The sequence below is a fragment of the Pecten maximus genome, chromosome 7 (assembly GCF_902652985.1).
Source record: "Pecten maximus chromosome 7, xPecMax1.1, whole genome shotgun sequence".
Taxonomy (NCBI): Eukaryota; Metazoa; Mollusca; class Bivalvia; order Pectinida; family Pectinidae; genus Pecten; species Pecten maximus.
The window spans coordinates 45,667,429-45,688,132 of record NC_047021.1 but is presented as its reverse complement, the minus strand read 5'-3'; the positions used below and the strand labels follow the sequence as shown (position 1 = coordinate 45,688,132).

Sequence of the window (20,704 nt, the reverse complement as noted above, 5' to 3'; positions counted from 1 at the left end):
AAGTTCATGAATATTCATGAACTAATCATGAATTGTCATGAATGAAAAAGTTCATGAGTATTCATCATAGTTTTAAGTTCATGAATATTCATGAACTAATCATGAATTGTCATGAATGAAAAAGTTCATGAACATTCATGAACTATGATGATTTCATGAATGAAAAACTTTCTTACATAATTCATGAATATTCATGAACATAATTTGAAAAAAAATGTTCATGAAGATTTAAGTTCATGAATATTCATGAACTAATCATGAATTGTCATGAATGAAAAAGTTCATGAGTATTCATCATAGTTTTAAGTTCATGAATATTCATGAACTAATCATGAATTGTCATGAATGAAAAAGTTCATGAACATTCATGAACTATGATGATTTCATGAATGAAAAACTTTCTTACATAATTCATGAATATTCATGAACATAATTTGAAAAAAATGTTCATGAAGTTTTAAGTTCATGAATTTCATGAAAATATTCATGAATAAATCAAGAATATTCATGAATTTTGTTCATGAATAATTCATGAACTATTCATGAATGTTCATGAATTATTCATAATCGTTTCACAGGGGTAGTTACATGTTTGCTAAGTACATTGTTAAATTTGCCCTCACCTTATTTATTTAAAACAATGAAAACTTAAACAGTGGCTGAATACAGAAGCTACTTCTCTACCATGGATACATTGTACATGTATAAGATTTAACCTCTAACTTGTCTGCCTCAGGGTTTGTAGAGTGTGTGTATGACCTCAGGGTTGGTGAAGTGTATGGCCTCAGGGTTTGTAGAGTGTGTGTATGGCCTCAGGGTTTTCAGAGTGTGTGTATGGCCTCAGGGTTTATAGAAGGTATGTATGACCTCAGGGTTTGTAGAGTGTGTGTATGGCCTCAGGGTTTGTAGAGTGTATGTATGGCCTCAGTGTTTGTAGAGTGTATGTATGGCGCCAGGGTTTGTAGAGTGTATGTATGACCTCAGGGTTTGTAGAGTGTATGTATGGCGCCAGGGTTTGTAGAGTGTGTGTATGGCCTCAGGGTTTGTAGAGTGTGTGTATGGCCTCAGGGTTTGTAGAGTGTGTGTATGGCCTCAGGGTTTGTAGAGTGTGTGTATGGCCTCAGGGTTTGTAGAGTGTATGTATGACCTCAGGGTTTGTAGAGTGTATGTATGGCCCCAGGGTTTGTAGAGTGTGTGTATGGCCTCAGGGTTTGTAGAGTGTATGTATGGCCGCAGGGTTTGTAGAGTGTATGTATGGTCCCAGGGTTTGTAGAGTGTATGTATGGCTTCAGGGTTTGTAGAATGTATGTATGGCCTCAGGGTTTGAAGAGTATATGTGTGGCCTCAGGGTTTGTAGAGTGTATGTATGGCCTCAGGGTTTGTAGAGTGTATGTATGGCCTCAGGGTTTTCAAAGTATATGTATGGCCTCAGGGTTTGTAGAGTGTATGTATGGCCTCAGGGTTTGTAGAGTGTATGTATGACCTCAGGGTTTGTAGAGTGTATGTATGGCCCCAGGGTTTGTAGAGTGTGTGTATGGCCTCAGGGTTTGTAGAGTGTATGTATGGCCTCAGGGTTTTCAGTGTGTGTATGGCCTCGGGGTTTGTAGAGTGTGTGTATGGCCTCAGGGTTTGTAGAGTGTATGTATGGCCTCAGGGTTTGTAGAGTGTGTGTATGGCCTCAGGGTTTGAAGAGTGTATGTATGGCCTCAGGGTTTGTAGAGTGTATGTATGGCCTCAGGGTTTGTAGAGTGTATGTATGACCTCAGGGTTTGTAGAGTGTATGTATGACCTCAGGGTTTGTAGAGTGTATGTATGGCCCCAGGGTTTGTAGAGTGTGTGTATGGCCTCAGGGTTTGTAGAGTGTATGTATGGCCTCAGGGTTTGTAGAGTGTATGTATGGCCTCAGGGTTTTCAGAGTATATGTATGGCCTCAGGGTTTGTAGAGTGTGTGTATGGCCTCAGGGTTTGTAGAGTGTATGTATGGCCCCAGGGTTTGTAGAGTGTATGTATGGCCTCAGGGTTTGTAGAGTGTATGAATGGCCGCAGGGTTTGTAGATTGCATGTATGGTCCCAGGGTTTGTAGAGTGTATGTATGGCTTCAGGGTTTGAAGAGTATATGTGTGGCCTCAGGGTTTGTAGAGTGTATGTATGGCCGCAGGGTTTGTAGAGTGTATGTATGGCCGCAGGGTTTGTAGAGTGTATGTATGGCTTCAGGGTTTGTAGAATGTATGTATGGCCTCAGGGTTTGAAGAGTATATGTGTGGCCTCAGGGTTTGTAGAGTGTATGTATGGCCTCAGGGTTTGTAGAGCGTATGTATGGCCTCAGGGTTTTCAAAATATATGTATGGCCTCAGGGTTTGTAGAGTGTATGTATGGCCTCAGGGTTTGTAGAGTGTATGTATGACCTCAGGGTTTGTAGAGTGTATGTTTGGCCCCAGGGTTTGTAGAGTGTATGTTTGGCCCCAGGGTTTGTAGAGTGTATGTATGGCCTCAGTGTTTTCAGTGTGTGTATGGCCTCGGGGTTTGTAGAGTGTGTGTATGGCCTCAGGGTTTGTAGAGTGTATGTATGGCCCCAGGGTTTGTAGAGTGTGTGTATGGCCTCAGGGTTTGTAGAGTGTATGTATGGCCTCAGGGTTTGTAGAGTGTATGTATGGCCTACCAGTGCGTGTTTAATGGTGATCACGCGCCGACCCAGCCACTTCGTTCGGAACATTTCAGCAAAATAGTTGCACCTAGCTGCCAGTATACATCGGTGGACTGGAAACGTCTCATTATGAACAAGGAACGTCACATCGCTATAAATACCATCTTCTAGTAGTCTACAATACAAATGAAAGAGATTAAAGAGGCTTGCCCGCAGAGAGATCAGAAAAATTGGCTAATAGAAAAAGATTTTTTACACATGACAGATTGTTGGAATTGTTGAGTTTTTCATTTTATTTTCCTTATAAAACGCTGAAAAGTGATATTAAAACCTCATTTTTAAATATTATTTATTTAATCGCAACCCGCAATAAGTCTAATTTGATTGACACATCAAAGAAACAAGCACGTGCACAGTGCCGCACAGTGATAACTTCAAAGGCAGCGGCGATTTACAAAGAAGATTTGCCGTTATATTCCATACATTTCCCTCTCAGGTTGAGTTTTAAAACGTCTTTTAAATACATATTCTGTAATTGTTTTCAAGAAATAAAGTCGGAAAGCCTCTAATTTTGTCACATAGAAACGTGTACTGAAGTTTATTTAGTGATCGGAGATGTGCCGTTTACCGGTCCGTCTGCGGGTAAGCCTCTTTAACCATATTTATCTCAAATAAGGCCCATTCTTTATTTTTGCAGAATCACCAGTTTCAAAATAGCAAGCTAACAGTCACTCAAGCTCACAAGTTTTAATAAAATTGAAAAATGAGGCATTTAAGGGCATCTGTTTTTAAAGGTGCTACTGCTATGATCTATAGACAATGATAGGCTACCAAAAGATGTGATACTTAATTACCTACAGAGAACGAACTGACCTCATACAGATATGTTCCTTACCTGCGGAGAAACTCCTCATACAGATCTGTTACCTACAGAGAAACTCCTCATACAGATCTGTTACCTACAGAGAAACTCCTCATACAGATCTGTTACCTACAGAGAAACTCCTCATACAGATATGTTCCTTACCTGCGGAGAAACTCCTCATACAGATCTGTTACCTACAGAGAAACTCCTCATACAGATCTGTTACCTACAGAGAAACTCCTCATACAGATCTGTTACCTACAGAGAAACTCCTCATACAGATATGTTCCTTACCTGCGGAGAAACTCCTCATACAGATCTGTTACCTACAGAGAAACTCCTCATACAGATATGTTCCTTACCTGCGGAGAAACTCCTCATACAAGTCCCTTCGCATCTGTTTAGAGGAGATGACATTGTATCGCTTGAGGAGGTTTCTAATTCTGTCATTCAGAGCTCCATAAAGGCAACGCTCTCCATCGAAGGTGTTAGCTTCACATCGAGCACCTGACAAAAAAAATCAAGAAAATTTGGTGAATAACAGTCCTCTATTGTTTGTGAACTCATAAGAATGGATTAACTATTTTTTTTGATGTTCATGTAATTCTATCTCTTTAATTGGTCTTCATTTTAATGTTAAACTGAAATGTACAATCCCAGTCTGTCAGAGTCAAGTCACACCAATATATACAATCCCAGTCTGTCAGAGTCAAGTCACACCAATATGTACAATCCCAGTCTGTCAGAGTCAAGTCACACCAATATGTACAATCCCAGACTGTTACACTCAAGTCACACCAATATGTACAATCCCAGACTGTTACACTCAAGTCACACCAATATGTACAATACCAGTCTGTCACACTCAAGTCACACCAATATGTACAATCCCAGATTGTCACACTCAAGTCACACCAATATGTACAATCTTAGCCTGTTACACCAATATGTACAATCCCAGACTGTCACACCAATATGTACAATCCCAGTCTGTCAGAGTCAAGTCACACCAATATGTACAATCCCAGACTGTCACAGTCAAGTCACACCAATATGTACAATCCCAGATTGTCACACCCAAGTCACACCAATATGTACAATCCCAGTCTGTCAGAGTCAAGTCACACCAATATGTACAATCCCAGACTGTCACACCCAGGTCACACCAATATGTACAATCCCAGAATGTCACACTCAAGTCACACCAATATGTACAATCCCAGCCTGTCACACCCAGGTCACACCAATATGTACAATCCCAGTCTGTCAGAGTCAAGTCACACCAATATGTACAATCCCAGATTGTCACACTCAAGTCACACCAATATGTACAATCCCAGTCTGTCACACTCAAGTCACACCAATATGTACAATCCTAGTGTGTCACACTCAAGTCACACCAATATGTACAATCCCAGACTGTCACACTCAAGTCACACCAATATGTACAATCCCAGTCTGTCACACTCGAGTCACACCAATATGTACAATCCCAGACTGTTACACCCAAGTCACACCAATATGTACAATCCCAGTCTGTCAGAGTCAAGTCACACCAATATGTACAATCCCAGACTGTCACACCCAGGTCACACCAATATGTACAATCCCAGAATGTCACACTCGAGTCACACCAATATGTACAATCCCAGATTGTCACACTCGAGTCACACCAATATGTACAATCCCAGTCTGTCAGAGTCAAGTCACACCAATATGTACAATCCCAGACTGTCACACCAATATGTACAATCCCAGTCTGTCAGAGTCAAGTCACACCAATATGTACAATCCCAGATTGTCACACTCGAGTCACACCAATATGTACAATCCCAGACTGTCACACCCAGGTCACACCAATATGTACAATCCCAGTCTGTCAGAGTCAAGTCACACCAATATGTACAATCCCAGACTGTCACACCCAAGTCACACCAATATGTACAATCCCAGTCTGTCAGAGTCAAGTCACACCAATATGTACAATCCCAGATTGTCACACTCGAGTAACACCAATATGTACAATCCCAGACTGTCACACCCAAGTCACACCACTATGTACAATCCCAGATTGTCACATTCAAGTCACACCAATATGTACAATCCCAGACTGTCACACTCAAGTCACACCAATATGTACAATCCCAGACTGTCACACCCAAGTCACACCAATATGTACAATCCCAGTCTGTCAGAGTCAAGTCACACCAATATGTACAATCCCAGATTGTCACACCCAAGTCACACCAATATGTACAATCCCAGACTGTCCCACCCAAGTCACACCAATATATACAATCCCAGACTGTCACACCCAAGTCACACCAATATATACAATCCCAGTCTGTCAGAGTCAAGTCACACCAATATGTACAATCCCAGTCTGTCACACTCAAGTCACACCAATATGTACAATCCCAGTTTGTCACACTCAAGTCACACCAATATGTACAATCCCAGATTGTTACACTCAAGTCACACCAATATGTACAATCCCAGTCTGTCAGAGTCAAGTCACACCAATATGTACAATCCCAGACTGTTACACTCAAGTCACACCAATATGTACAATCCCAGACTGTCACACTCAAGTCACACCAATATGTACAATCCCAGATTGTCACACTCAAGTCACACCAATATGTACAATCCCAGATTGTCACACTCGAGTAACACCAATATGTACAATCCCAGACTGTCACACTCAAGTCACACCAATATGTACAATCCCAGTCTGTCAGAGTCAAGTCACACCAATATGTACAATCCCAGACTGTTACACTCAAGTCACACCAATATGTACAATCCCAGACTGTTACATTCAAGTCACACCAATATGTACAATCCCAGTCTGTCAGAGTCAAGTCACACCAATATGTACAATCCCAGATTGTCACACTCAAGTCACACCAATATGTACAATCCCAGTCTGTCAGAGTCAAGTCACACCAATATGTACAATCCCAGACTGTCACACTCAAGTCACACCAATATGTACAATCCCAGACTGTCACACTCAAGTCACACCAATATGTACAATCCCAGACTGTCACACTCAAGTCACACCAATATGTACAATCCCAGACTGTCAGAGTCAAGTCACACCAATATGTACAATCCCAGACTGTCACACTCAAGTCACACCAATATGTACAATCCCAGACTGTCACACTCAAGTCACACCAATATGTACAATCCCAGACTGTCACACTCAAGTCACACCAATATGTACAATCCCACACTGTCACACTCAAGTCACACCAATATGTACAATCCCAGATTGTCACACTCAAGTCACACCAATATGTACAATCCCAGACTGTCACACCCAAGTCACACCAATATGTACAATCCCAGACTGTCACACTCAAATCACACCAATATGTACAATCCCAGTCTGTCAGAGTCAAGTCACACCAATATGTACAATCCCAGACTGTTACACTCAAGTCACACCAATATGTACAATCCCAGTCTGTCAGAGTCAAGTCACACCAATATGTACAATCCCAGATTGTCACACTCAAGTCACACCAATATGTACAATCCCAGTCTGTCAGAGTCAAGTCACACCAATATGTACAATCCCAGACTGTCACACTCAAGTCACACCAATATGTACAATCCCAGACTGTCACACTCAAGTCACACCAATATGTACAATCCCAGACTGTCACACTCAAGTCACACCAATATGTACAATCCCAGAATGTCACACTCGAGTCACACCAATATGTACAATCCCAGATTGTCACACTCAAGTCACACCAATATGTACAATCCCAGACTGTCACACTCAAGTCACACCAATATGTACAATCCCAGACTGTCACACTCAAGTCACACCAATATGTACAATCCCAGACTGTCACACTCAAGTCACACCAATATGTACAATCCCAGATTGTCACACTCAAGTCACACAAATATGTACAATCCCAGTCTGTCAGAGTCAAGTCACACCAATATGTACAATCCCAGTCTGTCACACTCAAGTCACACCAATATGTACAATCCAAGATTGTCACACTCGAGTAACATCAATATGTACAATCCCAGTCTGTCTGCTCTTTGGGATAGGGATAGCAGAGTTCAACCATCCCTCATCTGTATATTTCTAGACCCTCATTGTGCTTAGAAGTGGGAACGGGACAGGCTTGGACAGGGTACAGGATAGGATGGGACGTGGGAATGGGACAAACTAGGACGGGGGTAGAGGACAGGGTGGGACATGGAAATGAGACAGAGGCTAATATAGGATATTGGTACTGAGGACAGGCTAGGTCAGGGTATAGGACGGGATGGGAGGTGGGAAAGTGACAGGCTAGGAGGGGGTACAGAACAGGATGGGACATTGGTACTGAGGAGAGACAAGGTCAGGGTATAGGACGGGTTGACAGGTGGAAATGGGAAATGCTAGTATATATATGTACATTGGTACAGGACAAGCTATGACAGGGTTTAGGATGAGATGGGATCATACAAATTATAAAATAATTACCATTCTCCAATAAATACTGGACAAGTTCTTCATGTCCACACAAACAGGCATAGTATCTACAAAAAAAACAGATATTTACTTGTAATCAGTATGTAAGCTACAAATAAAAACATTAATTGCTAAAAAACATTTTAGGATTACCTCCCTTGTTGTGTGGTACATATGTATACATGTGTTTTGGGAGGCTGCAGAATGTCCTCGTTCATCTTCTTGTGATAATGTGGGATTATCATGCTGTCTTTATAGTGCTACCTCACTGAAGTAATACTGCTGAAGACACCCAGCAGGACACCCCATCTGGTCACATTACGTACCCTGACAACGGGCGAACCAGTCATCTCACTCCCAAAATGCTGTATTAGCATTAAGCAGGAGTAGAAACTTCAATTTTTAGAGAGCTGATATGTCTCTGACACTCAGGGGACATACATATACCCCTTTGGGTAATCACAAGAGTATACGTATACTCTATGGAACTTGAGTATACTCTATGGAACTTGAGTATACTATATAGAACTTGAGTATACTATATAGAACTTGAGTATACTATATAGAACTTGAGTGTATTCTATAGAACTTGAGTATACTCTATAGAACTTGAGTATACTCTATGGAACTTGAGTATACTCTATGGAACTTGAGTATATTCTATAGAACTTGAGTATACTCTATGGAACTTGAGTATACTCTATGGAACTTGAGTATACTATATAGAACTTGAGTATACTATATAGAACTTGAGTATACTCTATAGAACTTGAGTGTACTTTATAGAACTTGAGTATACTATATAGAACTTGAGTATACTCTATAGAACTTGAGTATACTATATAGAACTTGAGTATACTCTATAGAACTTGACTATACTCTATAGAACTTGAGTATACTCTATAGAACTTGAGTATATTCTATAGAACTTGAGTATATTCTATAGAACTTGAGTATACTATATAGAACTTGAGTATATTCTATAGAACTTGAGTATATTCTATAGAACTTGAGTATCCTCTATAGAACTTGAGTATACTATATAGAACTTGAGTATACTATATAGAACTTGAGTATACTATATAGAACTTGAGTATATTCTATAGAACTTGAGTATACTCTATAGAACTTGAGTATACTCTATAGAACTTGAGTATACTATATAGAACTTGAGTATACTATATGGAACTTGAGTATACTATATAGAACTTGAGTATATTCTATAGAACTTGAGTATATTCTATAGAACTTGAGTATACTCTATAGAACTTGAGTATACTATATAGAACTTGAGTATACTATATAGAACTTGAGTATATTCTATAGAACTTGAGTATACTCTATAGAACTTGAGTATACTCTATGGAACTTGAGTATACTCTATGGAACATAAGTATACTATATAGAACTTGAGTATACTCTATGGAACTTGAGTATACTATATAGAACTTGAGTATATTCAATAGAACTTGAGTGTATTCTATAGAACTTGAGTATACTCTATAGAACTTGAGTATACTATATAGAACTTGAGTATACTATATAGAACTTGAGTATATTCTATAGAACTTGAGTATACTCTATAGAACTTGAGTATACTCTATAGAACTTGAGTATACTCTATGGAACATAAGTATACTATATAGAACTTGAGTATACTCTATAGAACTTGAGTATACTATATGGAACTTGAGTATACTCTATAGAACTTGAGTATACTCTATAGAACTTGAGTATACTCTATGGAACTTGAGTATACTATATAGAACTTGAGTATACTATATAGAACTTGAGTATACTCTATAGAACTTGATTGTACTTTATAGAACTTGAGTATAATATATAGAACTTGAGTGTACTATATAGAACTTGAGTATAATATATAGAACTTGAGTATACTATATAGAACTTGAGTATACTATATAGAACTTGAGTATACTCTATAGAACTTGAGTGTACTTTATAGAACTTGAGTATACTCTATGGAACTTGAGTATACTATATAGAACTTGAGTATACTCTATAGAACTTGAGTATACTCTATAGAACTTGAGTATACTATATAGAACTTGAGTATACTATATAGAACTTGAGTATACTCTATAGAACTTGAGTATACTACACTTGACTATACTCTATAGAACTTGACTATACTCTATAGAACTTGAGTATACTATATAGAACTTGAGTATACTCTATAAAACTTGAGTATACTAAAAAGAACTTGAGTGTATTATATAGAACTTGAGTATACTCTATGGAACTTGAGTATACTCTATAGAACTTGAGTATACTCTATAGAACTTGAGTATACTATATAGAACTTGAGTATACTCTATAAAACTTGAGTATACTCTATAGAACTTGAGTATACTCTATAGAACTTGAGTATACTCTATAGAACTTGAGTATACTATATAGAACTTGAGTATACTATATAGAACTTGAGTATACTATATAGAACTTGAGTATACTCTATGGAACATGAGTATACTATATAGAACTTGAGTATACTCTATAGAACTTGAGTATACTCTATAGAACTTGAGTATACTCTATAGAACTTGAGTATACTCTATAAAACTTGAGTATACTCTATAGAACTTGAGTATACTCTATAGAACTTGAGTATACTCTATAGAACTTGAGTATACTCTATGGAACATGAGTATACTATATAGAACTTGAGTATACTCTATAGAACTTGAGTGTACTATATAGAACTTGAGTATACTCTATGGAACTTGAGTATACTATATAGAACTTGAGTATATTCTATAGAACTTGAGTATACTCTATGGAACATGAGTATACTATATAGAACTTGAGTATACTCTATAGAACTTGAGTATACTATATGGAACTTGAGTATACTCTATAGAACTTGAGTATACTCTATAGAACTTGAGTATACTCTATAGAACTTGAGTATACTCTATAGAACTTGAGTATACTATATAGAACTTGAGTATACTCTATAGAACTTGAGTATACTATATAGAACTTGAGTATACTATATAGAACTTGAGTATACTCTATAGAACTTGAGTGTACTTTATAGAACTTGAGTATACTCTATGGAACTTGAGTATACTATATAGAACTTGAGTATACTATATAGAACTTGAGTATACTCTATAGAACTTGATTGTACTTTATAGAACTTGAGTATAATATATAGAACTTGAGTATACTATATAGAACTTGAGTATACTCTATAGAACTTGAGTGTACTATATAGAACTTGAGTATAATATATAGAACTTGAGTATACTATATAGAACTTGAGTATACTATATAGAACTTGAGTATACTCTATAGAACTTGAGTATACTCTATAGAACTTGAGTGTACTTTATAGAACTTGAGTATACTCTATAGAACTTGAGTATACTCTATAGAACTTGAGTATACTATATAGAACTTGAGTATACTATATAGAACTTGAGTATACTCTATAGAACTTGAGTATACTACACTTGACTATACTCTATAGAACTTGACTATACTCTATAGAACTTGAGTATACTCTATGGAACTTGACTATACTACACTTGACTATACTCTATAGAACTTGACTATACTCTATAGAACTTGAGTATACTCTATAGAACTTGAGTATACTCTATAGAACTTGAGTATACTCTATAGAACTTGAGTATACTATATAGAACTTGAGTATACTATATAGAACTTGAGTTTACTATATAGAACTTGAGTGTACTATATAGAACTTGAGTGTACTATATAGAACTTGAGTATACCCTATAGAACTTGAGTATACTATATAGAACTTGAGTATACTCTATAGAACTTGAGTGTACTCTATAGAACTTGAGTGTACTATATAGAACTTGAGTATACTATATGGAACTTGAGTATACTATATAGAACTTGAGTATACTATATAGAACTTGAGTATACTCTATAGAACTTGATTGTACTTTATAGAACTTGAGTATAATATATAGAACTTGAGTATACTATATAGAACTTGAGTATACTCTATAGAACTTGAGTGTACTATATAGAACTTGAGTATAATATATAGAACTTGAGTATACTATATAGAACTTGAGTATACTATATAGAACTTGAGTATACTCTATAGAACTTGAGTATACTCTATAGAACTTGAGTGTACTTTATAGAACTTGAGTATACTCTATAGAACTTGAGTATACTCTATAGAACTTGAGTATACTCTATAGAACTTGAGTATACTATATAGAACTTGAGTATACTATATAGAACTTGAGTATACTCTATAGAACTTGAGTATACTACACTTGACTATACTCTATAGAACTTGACTATACTCTATAGAACTTGAGTATACTCTATGGAACTTGAGTATACTACACTTGACTATACTCTATAGAACTTGACTATACTCTATAGAACTTGAGTATACTCTATAGAACTTGAGTATACTCTATAGAACTTGAGTATACTCTATAGAACTTGAGTATACTATATAGAACTTGAGTATACTATATAGAACTTGAGTATACTATATAGAACTTGAGTTTACTATATAGAACTTGAGTGTACTATATAGAACTTGAGTGTACTATATAGAACTTGAGTATACCCTATAGAACTTGAGTATACTATATAGAACTTGAGTATACTCTATAGAACTTGAGTGTACTCTATAGAACTTGAGTGTACTATATAGAACTTGAGTATACTATATGGAACTTGAGTATACTATATAGAACTTGAGTATACTCTATAGAACTTGAGTATACTCTATGGAACTTGAGTATACTATATAGAACTTGAGTGTATTATATAGAACTTGAGTATACTCTATAGAACTTGAGTATACTATATAGAACTTGAGTATACTATATAGAACTTGAGTATACTCTATAGAACTTGACTATACTCTATAGAACTTGAGTATACTCTATAGAACTTGAGTATACTCTATAGAACTTGAGTATACTATATAGAACTTGAGTATACTCTATAGAACTTGAGTATACTATATAGAACTTGAGTATACTCTATAGAACTTGAGTATACTATATAGAACTTGAGTATACTCTATAGAACTTGAGTATACTATATAGAACTTGAGTATACTATATAGAACTTGAGTATAATATATAGAACTTGAGTATACTCTATAGAACTTGAGTATACTCTATAGAACTTGAGTATACTATATAAAACTTGAGTATACTACACTTGACTATACTCTATAGAACTTGAGTATACTCTATAGAACTTGAGTATACTATATAGAACTTGAGTATACTCTATGGAACTTGAGTATACTCTATAGAACTTGAGTATACTCTATAGAACTTGAGTATACTATATAGAACTTGAGTATACTCTATAGAACTTGAGTATACTATATAGAACTTGAGTATACTCTATGGAACTTGAGTATACTCTATAGAACTTGAGTATACTCTATAGAACTTGAGTATACTATATAGAACTTGAGTGTACTATATAGAACTTGAGTATACTCTATAGAACTTGAGTATACTATATAGAACTTGAGTGTACTATATAGAACTTGAGTATACTCTATAGAACTTGAGTATACTCTATAGAACTTGAGTATACTATATAGAACTTGAGTATACTCTATGGAACTTGAGTATACTCTATAGAACTTGAGTATACTCTATAGAACTTGAGTATACTATATAGAACTTGAGTATACTCTATAGAACTTGAGTATACTCTATAGAACTTGAGTATACTCTATGGAACTTGAGTATACTATATAGAACTTGAGTGTATTATATAGAACTTGAGTATACTCTATAGAACTTGAGTATACTATATAGAACTTGAGTATACTATATAGAACTTGAGTATACTATATAGAACTTGAGTATACTCTATAGAACTTGACTATACTCTATAGAACTTGAGTATACTATATAGAACTTGAGTATACTCTATAGAACTTGAGTATACTATATAGAACTTGAGTATACTCTATAGAACTTGAGTATACTATATAGAACTTGAGTATACTCTATAGAACTTGAGTATACTATATAGAACTTGAGTATACTATATAGAACTTGAGTATAATATATAGAACTTGAGTATACTCTATAGAACTTGAGTATACTCTATAGAACTTGAGTATACTATATAAAACTTGAGTATACTACACTTGACTATACTCTATAGAACTTGAGTATACTCTATAGAACTTGAGTATACTATATAGAACTTGAGTATACTCTATGGAACTTGAGTATACTCTATAGAACTTGAGTATACTCTATAGAACTTGAGTATACTATATAGAACTTGAGTATACTCTATAGAACTTGAGTATACTATATAGAACTTGAGTATACTCTATGGAACTTGAGTATACTCTATAGAACTTGAGTATACTCTATAGAACTTGAGTATACTATATAGAACTTGAGTGTACTATATAGAACTTGAGTATACTCTATAGAACTTGAGTATACTCTATGGAACTTGAGTATGTTAGTATGCAATGCCTGTTTCTCACTATAATTCCCCTGACCATATATACCAACAGAATGTTTCGATGATACAATTTTGCAAGTTACAATTTATGTTAGATCCTGATCACAATGATTTACCTATGGACACTTGGATTCTCAAGTATAACTTTTATGTCCATTCACAAGGGACTCTCATATTACCTCTGCGTCCCATGGGACGCACTTATTCATATTGGTGTCTTCCCTGATACAATGTCTTTGATGGATTCAAACTATATTTGCATTTAACATTGACAAATTGGAGCGGTCTTGAAAAATAAAATATAGGGGATCGGATAAAATCAACGCAAAATGTGTATTTGAACACGGGTACTGTTTCCTCATTCTCCGCCCCCAATCGGCTGTCCTGCTATCCTTAACATTTCCAAATGACATCATGATGTTTACCATGAAACATTCTTGGTCTTCATCAACTTGCAAGACCCCAATGTAGCCGCCTTTTGTCACAGAAACCACCATAAACAATTCCTTGGACACTCGGTAGGGACATAGTCGGACACTCGGTAGGGGCATAGTCAGACACTCGGTAGGGGAATAGTCGGACACTCGGTAGTGGCATAGTCGGACACTCGGTAGAGACATAGTCGGACACACGGTAGGGGCATAGTAGGACTACATCGACTGTTTGGAAATACCTGTTTCTATTTATAGCAACAAATGCATTTCCGATTCAATAGCCTAGTTGTGATTATATCCTGGTAAATTAGTTGGCAAAACATTTTGATCAAGTGCTAGACAAATGACAAAGGCACCTGAAAGAAATTAATGCCAAATCCATCAAAGAAAAATTGCAATATGCTGATGATGGTTCCCACTACCTATTTCCCCCAGGGGAGATAACTCTGATAAGAGTTAGACTTTCTCTAAGTTTTTTTTTTTTTATAATAAAGGAATTGTACAAATTTTACTACAGTTAGTAGACATGGTATATTTGGGGGAAGCAAGACAATATGATTAAAATCATTAAATAATATTTCAGATCTAGATATCATTGAAAAAATTAAATAACCTGCACTGTACAGATTAATTTTAATGAATATTTAAAATTCTGAAATGGATTCCACCATGTATTATATTTTATGATCACTGGTTTAAAATAGTGAACTGTATGGTTTTTACTATCGAAATAATTCTCAAGGTTCTTGAAAAGAAATTTCAAAACACTTGGAGAAAAAGAATAATAAAGAATAACATTTATTCCAATTAGAATCTGCAGTAACATAATTTAACCACGAAATGAATCACATTTTGTATAGTACAATATATAGAACATGTGATTATCAATGATCACATAATGCATACTTAATAAAAAAAATCCTACCTACCTGCATGTAATAAATAGAGGATATCTAACAGTGTCTTCAGTAATACCAAATATACTTAACGAGTGGGGCTAATTTTTGGATATTTTTCATGAGTGTGCGCACGAGTGAAAAATATCAAAAGATTGGACACTCGTTAATAATATACATAAATATATTATTGAAACTTAAATTAAATATGAATTCATTTTCATATCAAACAGGAACTAGACTTACATAATGGATAATGGTTCAACAATTGGTATTTAAAATATTAATTTCATTAAGCATTTAATTATGATTCACGATGGCATTAATACATGTATGCCAGACTGACTTATATTTAGCAGAGTTATTAGCAAAAACAGCAATGTTAAATATGTGGACTCCCATTTTTTCTTCATGGACCCTCAACTTTTTTGGCTGGCAGTCCCAAGGACTCCCAGTTTTAAAATGTGAGGTAAATCCCTGCATTAATGCATACATGTACTATAAGATAAAGTTAACATTTAGTACCCATATGTATACATGTAGATTTTGTACATCACAATATCCAGACAAGTGAAGTGTAAACTCAGGGTTTATATTTACTGTATTAAATTGTGATGTACAGGATGTCTTGTCAGCTACCACATACACATGGGTGAAGTGCATAAAATTGTAACTGATACAGGTTGTCTTGTCAGATGAACACTGGGGCAGTAAAAGTGAAATGTACATTGATGTGACTCTTGTTTCCTTCCGCCTCCATTACTGGCACAGTATATATATATATGTATACAATGTACTTATTTGTAAAGATTGATTTCTTGTATCTATAGTTACATTTCTAATGCCATTTCTCAGAGATCAAATTTGTCCTTGACCTTAGGATCTGACTTGGACTTTGACCCAGTAACCTTGATCATAGGTCAGATGACATCTTGTTTAACCCCAACCCTTCTTCAAAACATCATGATAAAATGTTCATCAGTGAAAAATTAGAAAATCTGACCTAGACCTTTAACCTTTAGACCCAGTAATTAAAACTAATTGTTTCATGCTATATAGCAAAATGTTCCTCAATAGTTGAATTTTTCTTTCATTCTGATCAACTTTGCTTAATATACACTCTGTAAATGTCCTAACAAAATTTTCATTTATGAAAAGATGCAAAATTTGACCCTGAACATGCCTTTTGACATTGACTTCTGGTCAGGTGATCATGATTTGTTAATTCCAACCTAAGATTTATACAAAATTGATTTTCTTCTCCAAAGAATGCTCCAGGTCAAATATGGACAAAAACCATTCATTCATAAAGAAGGATTTCAAGAATTTGATATATTTCCCATATTTGGCGCCATGGTCCAGCCCTCAGACGCGCCATGCCATAAGCTCACTGGCCTTTCGAGCTAGGTAAGCTAAAAATTAAGTGAAAAAATATCAACTGAAAACAACATAAAAGGCAGCTTCACTTCACCATACTACACTACTATCAACTTGGGTACCATACAATATTTCTCACATTCTTCACAGAATGATCCCGTGGTTGATAATTGCTAGAGTTGGGATAAATCTTTCTCTTACCCTGGACAGGGATATCCGCAGTTTTACCTGGGTGAGATTTTCTTATCTCACCCTATGGAAAAGACAAGCTACACATGCTCTTTTCACGTTCTCAACAAATGTATTTGTCACGTTAACAATACCATGACGTCACGGCAACAATACCATGACATCACGGTAACAGTACAATGACGTCACGTCGGCAAATCAATCATGTCACATCAACATTTCCTTGCATTGATGTAACGTCAATATTAGATACATAAGAGGGTAAACAGGGTAAGAGAAAAATAATCATTCACCCCCATGGAAGTGAGACAGGGGAATCTCAACCCTCGGGGTAAGATAATTAATCTGCCAAACACTCGGCAAGCCTTGTGAACACTCGGCAAGCCTTAAGCTTGTGTTTGGCAACTTAAGAATATTCCCCTCGGGTTGAGATTCCCCTGTCTCACCCCCAAGGGGGAGAAAGATTCTATTAGTCTCGCATGGGGTAGGATAGAGACAGCTGCTGGCAGGCGGTATGATGCTGTACTCATAATAGCATAACATCATCATTTTATGTAGCATAATCATGTTGTTAATTGATAACATAATCAATTTTGATGCACATTGTCATGATGGCAGAATGAAAAAGATTCTTCAGCACTTTACAATTCGTTACTTTTCTGAGGGTACAGTAAGTGAAAAAAATAATCAACCATGGGCCTTTACTGTGGACAGGAGCCTTATACTGGCAAGCCAAACTCGCACGAGTGTTATCCCTTTTTATGGAACATGTAAGATGCCAGTAGTCTCCTTTTATTACATAATAACAATGTTACATTATTACATAATAAAATAATTACATTATTACACAATAAAATAATTACATTTTAACTTAATATGTATATATATATATATACTTACAGAGGAGAACTGTCCCACCTATCGGTCAGGTTTAATTCAACTTGGTTCTGCTCAAGCAAGTACCTGCAAAATTACATCATAATATTGAATTTATTAATTATATATAACATCATTCTGTTGCCACCTTATAACAGCTTTGTCATCATCTGTCTGTAAAACTAAAACTTGGACTCATCGGAAATGAAATAAGCCTGTTAAAGCTTAGGGTTAGTCTAGGAAAGGGCACCTGAAAATGATAAAATAACATTTTTTACCCGTTTCCAAAATTTTTAATAGTTCTTATGTAATTAAAAACTGTTCAATTTAAGAAAAAAATACTTTGAATTAAGTTTCAAATTTTTCCTGATCATATATTCTATTGATTAATTGCTGAATTTTGGTAAATCGCTATGCTGTGATTCAATGTTCGTACATGTATTTGTGATACGACATAAATGTAATAAATGTATATCAGAAAAGTAACAAGGTATGAATTACAATGGCACTCATTACCAGCTCTTACTGCTCGAAATTCAATAATAATTGAATTTCTGTACTTAAATACAAACATTCATCATGTATGTCCCTATATATACACTAAGCAAATTGGTTGATAACGGATACCTATCATGTCCGTAAACATTAATAAACATGCAATGTTTCTTCTTCCCGACAACTTTAATTTTCCGTTGTCGAGGTGCCGACTCGGAGAAAACACAGAACACAATGAACACGAGGTTCGATAAGTGCTTAATTGTTACAAGCATTCTTCCTCAGGCTGTCTGAAGGTTGCGGAACATCACAATAAATACACGGTATGTGGGGGCGTTGAACATCACAATAAATATACGGTATGTGGGGGCGTTGCAGACATTGCAAGTTGAGTCAAAGGAACAACACCATGAGTGATTTAGCACTGTATTAAGTCCGAAACAAAAATAACACCTTTACAGCAATTTCCAACATCATGCTTGGGCTCTCTGCGACATACCATATCCAGACCAAGCTCGCTCGCTTACCCATGCTCTGTTATTTATATTACTACATCTTAATTACCCATTTCACAATTGGGCCTGCCCATATTACATTTTGGGCATGCCATTTAACAATTTGGGCACTTATATTAATTGGGAAGATTATGGGTTTAGTCCATTGACCAAAAACCTTTTCGGGAAACACAAACCCGTCCTATCATCGTTATTTGCGTACTCTGTATTTGCCCATCAATGTATGTAATATTTGTAATATATGGTAGTAGGGTTAAAGCACGCCTAAGTGCAAGTGTGATTTTCACCTGAGCTCATAAAGCAAAAGCCTTTAAAGGGTAAAAAATGACATTACAAACACTATTACGGTGTTAATTTTTTAATCGATCTAGAACACAAAATTTTAAAGTTTTCCAGCTGAATTAAAGTCAGGAATAGAGAGAAGGGTGGAGCACGTACCCTGCCTTTGTAAAATGATGATCGTAAAAAAACATTGGCGACTGTTTATATAATATATATATGTTATTGGGCATCCAGCTTAGCTGACTCTTGATCATGATTGTCAGCAATTTCAAAAGGGTAAAGGTCATGTAAAATAGACACATATTCAACCTTCGTCAATCCTACATGTATAATTATACACATTAATATTGGAATTAAATTATATGGTCAGATCTCCTTTTGGGAATTCATAAACGTACTCTTTCTATCTCTATCCAACTGCAATTATTTATTAATGTGTACAGGTGCAAGCCGGTAGGTACATGTCTTTATATGTGCAGTCCCAGGCGTCACGCTCTGCTGATTATACTAATTATGACGTTCCACATCAGTTCATGGTTACGTGTACAGGTGATATAACCACGACCTTAACAGTCCATGTTTCTTGTACTATTAATAAGGTCTCATAATAATTATCAGCTTTTAGATATGTAACAACCCATGCAAATCTTGACGCACGGTCAAAATAACGCTTTACAATCGACTAAAACTACTGCAGAACGAACTAGTCTAGTTCTGTTCGGGAAGTGTGACATACTTACGAGCAAAGTACTGATTGCTCGATCGTGTTTAACGCTACTTACTCCACCTTCGTGAGGTCGCCTCTTCTGCATGCAAGAAATAATTCCTTGACATCCATATCTGCATTTTATTCCCAAGCGTTTCTTCCTGAATATTTTTGTCAACACTATACTGGCTCTCGAAATCTATTGCGCAAGAATTTCCCTTCTGTTTACTTCTTGCCGGAAGTTGATTTTCGCTACATGTCGCTTATAACGTCAAAAATCAAATTAAATTAAAGAGATAGGCCATAGAGTTGGAAATTTTAATGACATTTTTATCTAGATATATAGATGATTTCTACCTATATTAAGATCAACAAATAGGTAAGGGCTTTTCTTGTCTATTTTTTTCTGATAAAGGTTCCGGATTTAAACAGTTCCCATAATGCAACGCA

The 20,704-nt window shown here is 35.9% G+C and overlaps 1 protein-coding gene across 1 annotated transcript in view; it reads right to left on the bottom strand.

Moving 5' to 3' along the window:
- The window catches only part of LOC117330978 (ankyrin repeat and BTB/POZ domain-containing protein 1-like), a 32,611-nt gene extending 12,124 nt beyond the window's left edge, over positions 1-20,487 (bottom strand). Inside the window, exons 1-5 of the mRNA XM_033889574.1 lie at positions 20,331-20,487; positions 18,281-18,343; positions 8,011-8,066; positions 3,872-4,016; positions 2,660-2,819 (exon numbers count right to left, since the gene is read on the bottom strand). Coding sequence (XP_033745465.1) covers positions 2,660-2,819; positions 3,872-4,016; positions 8,011-8,066; positions 18,281-18,343; positions 20,331-20,386 — 480 coding nt within the window. The 5' untranslated portion in view covers positions 20,387-20,487. The remainder of the gene's footprint in view (positions 1-2,659; positions 2,820-3,871; positions 4,017-8,010; positions 8,067-18,280; positions 18,344-20,330) is intronic.
- Between the last annotated feature and the right edge of the window lie 217 nt (positions 20,488-20,704).